This window comes from Lucilia sericata, unplaced genomic scaffold (assembly GCF_015586225.1).
Source record: "Lucilia sericata isolate MDLA Ls3-8-SP2 unplaced genomic scaffold, ASM1558622v1 Contig000064F_arrow, whole genome shotgun sequence".
In the NCBI taxonomy this organism is placed as follows: Eukaryota; Metazoa; Arthropoda; class Insecta; order Diptera; family Calliphoridae; genus Lucilia; species Lucilia sericata.
Window position 1 is genome coordinate 403,893 of NW_023994099.1, and position 8,961 is coordinate 412,853.

Below are 8,961 nucleotides of genomic sequence, written 5' to 3' on the forward strand. Positions count from 1 at the left end.
TCTTAAAAGTGTCATAATGTCCATGGACATTGTGACACTTGAAATGAAATGTATTGGAAATTTTTTTAGAAATTAGGAATTATCCCGAAAAGAATTGCTCCTAAATTTGACGTATGTTGCGTTTTGGATTCCTTTAAAAAAGTATTCTGGATAGACGGCCTTCGGCCGGGTGCAGAAGGTTTAAACTCGAATAACGGCTTCGCTAAATAAGGCTTTTTTTGATAAATGGACTCTTTTAAATCCATGCATTTTATGTCATTATGCTCATAGACATTGTGACACCTTTGAAATTGTCATAACGTCCATGGACACTATAATTTAGTGTGTCATAAGGTCCATGGACATCATGTCACTGGACATTATGACACACCACCATCATCCATATCATACTCTCTCAAAATTTCTTTCGGTATTAATGTCGACATCATCATAACTTTCAATAATCTGTAGTCATTCCGCAAATGATTGTCACTAAAATTTCAGTATATGCATGTATATTTAAATTTGAAAACTTATTTATAAAAAAATCGAACAACTAACAAATTTAATTTAATTTTGTTTCTTTTTTCAGCTATGTTTCACGAGTTGATGAAAATGCTCCTCAAGGGACGGCTCTTACATTTGTTGATCCGTATGTGCCACGCGTCTATGACGATGATACTGGTAAAAATGGCGTATTCTCGCTGACGTTACTGAACAATAACGGAACATTCGAGATTTCGCCCAATGTCGCCGAACGTAGTGCGTCATTTTTAATACGTGTACGTGATAACATACTTTTGGACTATGAAGAACGCCAAACGGTTGAGTTTCAGATTTTAGCTCAGGAACTGGGACCCGCAACTAATCTCTCTGCCATCGTGAATGTTACCGTTTATATCAACGATGTCAATGACAATCCTCCGGTCTTCACACAGCCAGTGTATACGGTAGAACTACCGGAAAATATGACGGTCGGCACCAAGGTCGTTCAAGTTCATGCTGATGATGTGGATACGGGGATGGGTGGTCGTGTTCGTTATACCGCAATACTGGGTTATCTTAATACCTCATTGAATTTAGATGCCGAAACCGGGTTAATAACTGTGTCCACAAATAACCACGGCTTTGACCGTGAAGTTATGCCCGAGTATCATTTATATGTTGAGGCGCGCGACAATGATGGTACCGGCAATAGAGCTCAAGTGCCATTAGTAATTAAAATGATTGATGTGAATGACGAAACGCCGATATTTGAAAAAGACGTTTATGAGTTTATTTTGGCTCCAGATTTAAAAAGTTTCACCACAACAGCCGTCATACGTGCAGTAGATAAGGATGCCACTGCCCCCAACAATGAAGTACGTTATGAGCTCATCAATGGCAACTATGACAATAATTTTGCTTTAGACAAAATCACGGGTGAATTAACCGTCCGAGAAAAAGTTAATTTTCGTGCCAAAAAAGAGGTTTCCATGAGAAACAGAAGGCAGACAATGACAGCATCGTCACCTTCGGCCGAAGAACAAAACATTTTTATACTTACGGCTCGTGCATACGATTTAGGCGTACCAGTTCGATCAAGTACAACCACTATACGTATATATCCTCCAGAAAGTCGTACAAGAGTGGTTACCTTTGTAGTGCCCGGTTTGAATCCAGATAAAGCTAAAACCGAAGAGACATTGTCCACTATTACTGGTGGTAAAGTTATCATACACGAAATTCGTGCATTAAAACCCGATGAACCAGGAGCACAAAATATTCCACCTTCGGGTAATCCAGATATCAAGGACAGAAGTGTAGTTACAGCCACCGTACTTTATGATAGTTCATCAGTTGTCGATATATCACAAATCCAACAGCGCCTCTCTCAACATAATAGTTCCTTTGCTATTATGACTGGTCGGGAAGCCAGCACGAGTGAAACGGATGTAAGTAGAAATTTTCAGTTACAGTTTCTTAAATCCCATAAATTTTAAAAACAGGATCTTACCCCATTGCAGACTCTATATAAAGCTGAAAATAAACTCTTATTTTGGTTACTAATACTACTTGCCACATTAGTGGCCTTGACTATACTGATACTACTATTGTGCTGTATATGTTCCTGGTGTCCTCTGTATGGCGCTACTAGGTATGTATTTTATATACTTATTTTATTATACTTATTCCTCTATCTATAATAATACCTAATTGAAACCATCAAGCAGTCATATCAATTAAAAATTTGAGACAAATATTTTAATTTTATTCAGTGATTAATTTGAAAAAAAAATACAAAAAACAAAAACCTCGTTTTTTATCATAATGAATGACTGCTCGATAAATTAATCAGTTTTAGCAAAAATCATTCATACATATTTAGCTTCGGTATAGTTAATATGATTGAAGCATCACCATATTAAACATTATCCAATCAATCCATACCATCTGTATATCATCCTCAATTTTATAATACATAATCCCAAATGATCCCATTATCAACTATTTATCCAAAATATCCATTGAATTGACTCATCATACATACAATCATTCACCCATTCATCCATCCATCCTTTCATTCATTCTATTCTAATTATTTCTTTTTCTCTTGTAGCAAAAGAATAGTTAATATCAGTAGAACTGAAGACGATGTTCATCTAGTACATAGGGAAATGGCAAATGGAAAACAAACAAAATCTGTTCAGGTAGATTTTGACAAAAATTAAACAAATTTTTGCAATTTTGCAAATCTTTCCTATAGTATACAGTATACAATTATATATAGAACAAATACAAAAAAACTCACTTATGACCTTTGTAATATGTAGTGGCAAAAAGAAAATAGATGTATCGAACAATATCGTAAATGCTTCAATGGGTTCCTTCACTTTTTTATATTTTTTTTTCGTACTGGCTTAAATGAGCAAAATATTTCGTAATTTTTTGTACTGCACAATTTTTCTTAAGTTTTTCATTTTTTATTTCCTTATTTGCAAGCTGTGAATGACAGTAGTGGTTTTGTTTTAGTTCTTTTTTATTTTAGCTAAATTTTGGTTATGTGCTTTAGAAATATTAACAATTTATCAATCAAAAATATCATAAAGAATAAAAAACGCAGATTTTTGAATTTCATTTTCCGTGAAAATGAAATGCAAAAAGGTGCCGCCAAAAATATTAATATTAAATTAACATCACTCACTCACTTTTGCTACAATACTAGATTAACCACTCTTCAGTTATAGTTTTAGTCTTATTTTAAAATTTAAATATTTTTAATGTTTTAAAAAATACATTTACTCATTCTACTATCGCAACTCGTTGTTAATAAAATGTCAAAGCAAATCTTTATAATTGAATCGAGGACCGTTAAATTGTTAAAGGGCTTTCAGGTATGACAAATACTATATTGTGGAAAACTATTTCGTTTGTTATTGTGGCAAATTGTATTATTTTTTTTAATTGGTTTTAAAGTTATGATATGCTGTTGTAACGATAACAATTGAAATTCTTTCAGGTTTGGGAAAAAATTATAGTTTTACATTAAAGCTAAAAAATCGACTGGAAATTTTCCGATTTAACGTAAATACATACAGCAATCAATTATAAATGCTCTAGCAAGATTTTTTGTTTACAATACTAATTTTTTAAAGTTTTCCAAATTAGTTTTTTTCAACAATTTGTAAAAAAATTATTTATTTATTATAAATTTGTGTGAAAATTTTCAAATATATATTGCAAAATTTTATTATTGTCATCGGCCGTGAATAAGTTAAATTTTATTGATATCTATGTATATGCATTTCCTATGAATTTTTCAATCAAACATAAATAAACAAGAGTATAAAAATATTTAAAACATTTTTTGTATGGAAACTGACAATATTTAACTCCTATTTCAATAAAAATTACCTAAACACATTTTTTATTTTATTTATAATTATATAAATTTTTTCTTAAATTGAAATATAAATAGCGTTTAATGAAAAAGCCCACAAAACTTGTAATTAAATAGTTTTCCTAAGACTGCATATAAAATAAAATCAGTTTCCACTATTAAAAATCTAAAGGTATAAATAAGGCCCACTATTATAACTAACCTATTAAGAGTACTTTGGTAAAAAGTAACTTCAACCAAAGTATATTAAAAAGTGAACATTATTTATGTTCATTATTATAATTATCACACAAAAAAAATTAAACTACTTTCCACATTTCAATATGTTTTCATTGAATTTAAATTTATTATTCCTTCATATGTTGCCAGATACATTAATATGGCAACATTTAATTCCATAACCTTAGGCTAAAAGTTAAAATTAAGACTATCTTCCGTTGGCTTATCGGTCTCTTTTAGCTTAATTATTATAATCTATTATCTATACGATAAGCATATATTGACAAGTTATAATAATGGTCCTAAATGTGGCATACGGTAACGCTTTAAACTCCATTTCGATTTCTTAACTCCTTATGTATATAGTATCTCGCTATCCGAATAATGAAAACTATGTATAACTATACGCATAAATTTAATTCCATGCTTATAATCTGTACATATTAAACAAATGATAAACAACTAAAATGATAATTTATCGAAAAATCTACTGATTCTTTCAAGGTCGCCGAGTGGATGGGAAGACGCGAGGCCTGGTCCGCGGACAAACCGACCGATCCACGAACGAAGCCTACCCGTTGGGAGTTCCACAATGGCCGCCAACAGTTTGACGAAAACCTAGGCGTAGTTCATGTGACCGACGTAGGCGAAGCGAGAGCACATTCTGAAGAAACTCGTCGCATACGATCGGCCGAGGAGCATCATCGAAGAGTTAAAATAAAGTAAGTTGCTATCTCCATATCGATGTACACACGAACTGAAATACAATAATTTTCTTTATTTACAGAAATACCCGTACAGCCAAAGACGATACTCATCTTAGTTTTCATAATTCTAGAACTAATCTTATTAATGATCGTGATGTCTACATTGAAGACGTTATCGATGAACGCGAACTAGTTGATGAAGATAACGAGGAACAGGAACAATTTCGCCGCAGTAAAGTTAATCGCCAACAAAGAAAACGTTATGACAGTGAAGAGATGGCTCAAAGACATCAAATCGATGATGATTCCATGCGTCGCCATGAAATCGATAGGGGAAGTGATATTGACTATAATACTGCTCGAAGCAGTCTTAAAAATAAAAGGGAGTTTTTTATTAAAGATGGAAATGTTGAAATCTTGCAATTAATGACGCGAGACAAGAATCGAGATTTAGGAGCGATTGGAGGAGCCACTGGTATGGCAGATGACGATAACATTTACGTTAACGTACCACTGAAGAGTACAAACCTCTCACACCCGCAGTTGTTAATGGTTGATAATTGTGGAAAAGAGATTCTCATGCGCCGTTTTATAGAAGAACAACCTGATGGTAAACAAATTATACGTGAACATTATCAAATTGTTCCAGGAGCGACCTACATCCAATCGATGCCAAATGAAATACAACAAAACTCGACTCTAAAAGGTGATACATTTCCTTTGGGAAAATCTGGTCCAAATAGTATTGTCTACTCCCAAACAGAGCCGGAGGTGAAAGTAATTCATACCCAACCAGCCCAGGGTGCAATTAGTACTTTGCAAGTTGATGGTTTTCCCAACCAGATGCAGCCGGCGACGTCGAATCAATCATTAACCCAAGAACTAGAGAATTCTCTTAAGCAACAAAATGAATTGTTGCGACAAATTCTAATGGAAAAGGAAAAGATAGAAACTCGTTATGTTCAGCACGAAGTAGCGCTTGAAACGCAGAGCCTGCCCGGCCAATCAATGGCAATAGCCACTCAAACCGAGTGTGAAGCTGGTACACAAACGGAGATGGATGAAGGCTTTTCACATAGAACGTCAGTAAGTACGCAAGGGCGAACGGTAAGGCGAAGAGCACGAAGTGAAAATGATGATTCTGGTTCTGAAGAAGAAAACTACGAGTACATTCGACTTAGTTCTCCTAACAGCCCTGAAGGGGTTGTTTATTGCATAAAACGCCGTAAGCCACGAAGACGAGGAAAGTATCGCAATGGAAGTCATCCGCGCAAACGAATTGTCATGGTGGAAGAAGTTAAACGAAAAATTCGAACACCCATCAAGGAAGAAGATGACGAGGAATACTATAAAGCACGAAAACGTCCAACTCCAAAAAAGCCACCACGAAATAATGGCGAAACAAAAGCCAGTATTTTGAGACGTCTTAAAACTGAAGAAAAGCAACAAAAAACCAATTCATCCCATCATAAAGAACCCTTAAATCGTGACATACTAATGGAAATATCTGACTCCTTAGATGAAACATACGATGCAAAAGACAACCAAAAACGAAGAAAAATTCGCGTTGAGCAACTAGAATACTACGATGAACAATCAGACGACGAGGAATACCAGCAGCAACTCGATGTTGACGCTGACTACTCCAACGACTCTGATGCTGGCGAAATAGTCATAAAAAGCAACGCCTTCACACCAAGTAACCAACATCGAAACAGAAGTGATTCAAGAAGAAATTCATCGCAACAGCACCGTTTCGAAATTCACGTCAGTGATGGGGGTGGCAGTGGAACCAATATTGTTAAAACTAACAATGGTTCCAATTCACGATCATCTTCGGAACATCGAGGTGAAGCTATGCCTGAAGCCAAACCTCGTTTATCGCGCAGCGACAGCTCCCGTGCCAGCAACGCCTCACAACGTAACGTAAAAAGGAAACAAACAGTCTCAGAACCTCCAAAAAGTCGAGTTTCCATAACGAAATATCAATCAAATGGTGAAACTGGCACACAAATCACTACTACGGAAATTCACGAAAGTCGAGTTTCACAAAGCGAAACAGATTTGTTGGAACGTGATGAAGCTTCCTACGGAAGAGCTAGAGCGGGCAGTATTCCCAAATACATGGAATGGTACTATGATAAGAAAAAACCTTCGGTTAGTGGTCGAACCTCTACTGAATCATCAACTAAAGGAAGTCAGGCAGCTCGTAAGAAGCCCCCTAACTCCAATGCTCCTGAAAAGAAAGTCTCAAAGACTCGACTTCATATTAAACATGTAGATGCAGCAACTGCAAACCAAGATGAAACCAAATTTAAACCTGAACCAGCGCCACGAAAATCTCCTCCCAAAGGAAATCGTTTACTTAAAGAAGACATTGTTAAGAACAAACAGCTCAAACCTCGTATTGAAACGGAGACCAACCACCCCTTAGTACAACATTCAGAGCATCGTTTTGAACGTGAAAATATTCCCGATGTTCCCGTACCGCCGTCCAAACTGCCACACTATATCTACCCCGAAACACCACCAACCTTCTCAGGCAACAAAGATGCTAATGCAAAAGTCCCAAAACCGAAACCATCCCCTATCAAAGAAAACGAAGTGAAAGTTTCAAAATCCTCCTCCTCAAAAATTAATCTATACATTGAGGATCCTAATGGCACACATCCCACTACCTCACACAATTCCTCCTCCACTTCTGTACAGAAACAACTTAATGCTGCTACACTCGAGGACGATCATGATTCAGGTATTGCCATGAATTCCCTGCTCAACAGCATGGGCCGTCGAAATCCGATTGCCGAAAAGAAAAGCGTTTTCTCCATTGCTTATGACGATGTCAGCCGAGTTCAAAAAATAACATCAGGCGGCGAATCTCCACCACAGTATTAGAGCGATAGCTGTCATCTCTTCTAGCGGATTAGACGTTATAAATGAACATCATTGTGATATACATACACATGTACTTCTACATACACATTCATAATTAACTAGAAATTGTTTCTTTTGTTGGCATTTACTAAGTACATTCAATATACATTACTATACTTACATAAATACTTATACAGATACTTACTACTTAACTTACTTAATTATTTAGATATTTATTTATAAGCAATCGTATGTAAATAAACATATTTTAGGTATTTTATTGTCATGTTCATGCAACTAGTTTCAAAGCACCGTTTTTGTAAATAGATGTAAATTATTTAGAATTATTAAATGCTCGTATATAAATAAATATAATCGATATAAGTAATTATATTAAAACATACATACTTACATGCATTCATACCATACTTGTATGTATATCCATTAACTTTATATATAAACATATTATTTTATACATACCTATTAAAAAACAAAACAAATAAACATAAACATAAACTATAATACTCAAATCCTACTCCATCTCCTTTATAACTCAAAACTATAGCCAATTAAACATTGATTTGATTTAGTTCAAAAAGTCATAACTTTGGTTGAATGTTTAGAACAAAAATATTAAATAAACGAATTTTGAGAATATTAAAAATTGGGTTTAATATATTTTATATTAGGTTAGGTTGAAAAGATGATGTATATTACAGCAAATCCGAAGAAATACACCTAGACCACTATCAGGCTTTTTGTGCGCTCATTTTCATGGAAGAAAAATGTTTGTTGGAAAAAAAGTGTTCACTGAATGTTTTATCTTTCCATATTCAAAAACTAAGTCCAGGAAGGATGTAATTCCTAAAAATTTTCCAATCAGTGTTCGTGAGGAATGCCATAAAAAAAAAACAATTCTATCAAAAAAATCCTTTTTTTTTGCTAAAAAAAATCTTCATTATAACAAATTTTAATTGTAAAACTTAATTAACATTTATTTTGATTAAAATCTAACCGTAAATAGTTAGATAATATGTATATGTGTGTCCGTTCTCGTCAGGTTTGCAAATATTAAGTGAGAACTGTAAAGTAATTTAACACGATTTCCTCAATTAAAATATTTTACTTGTTCAATCGATGAATTTTCTTATTTCAGCCTTCCGACTTCCCTTTGTTTAGGCTTGTCTTTGGACAATCTATATAAATATATGTATCAATATAGATACTGCATTTATTTAAAAATGCTATAATTCTGAGTGTATTAGATTATCGAATTTTAAATTTTTGAGAAAAAATTACTCC

At 34.2% G+C, this 8,961-nt stretch overlaps 1 protein-coding gene across 4 annotated transcripts in view; it reads left to right on the forward strand.

Annotated features, from left to right (window-relative positions):
- Nucleotides 1–8,317, forward strand: part of LOC119616276 (cadherin-86C) — a 90,116-nt gene extending 81,799 nt beyond the window's left edge. For 2 of the 4 annotated variants that reach the window (XM_037972616.1, XM_037972617.1), the window contains exons 8-12: nt 572–1,913; nt 1,968–2,116; nt 2,579–2,669; nt 4,583–4,800; nt 4,866–8,317. In XM_037972616.1, the coding sequence (XP_037828544.1) occupies nt 572–1,913; nt 1,968–2,116; nt 2,579–2,669; nt 4,583–4,800; nt 4,866–7,680 (4,615 nt within the window). In that variant the 3' untranslated portion in view covers nt 7,681–8,317. The remainder of the gene's footprint in view (nt 1–571; nt 1,914–1,967; nt 2,117–2,578; nt 2,670–4,582; nt 4,801–4,865) is intronic. The other 2 variants (XM_037972618.1, XR_005232520.1) reach the window with 2 other exon arrangements.
- Nucleotides 8,318–8,961: the final 644 nt, after the last annotated feature.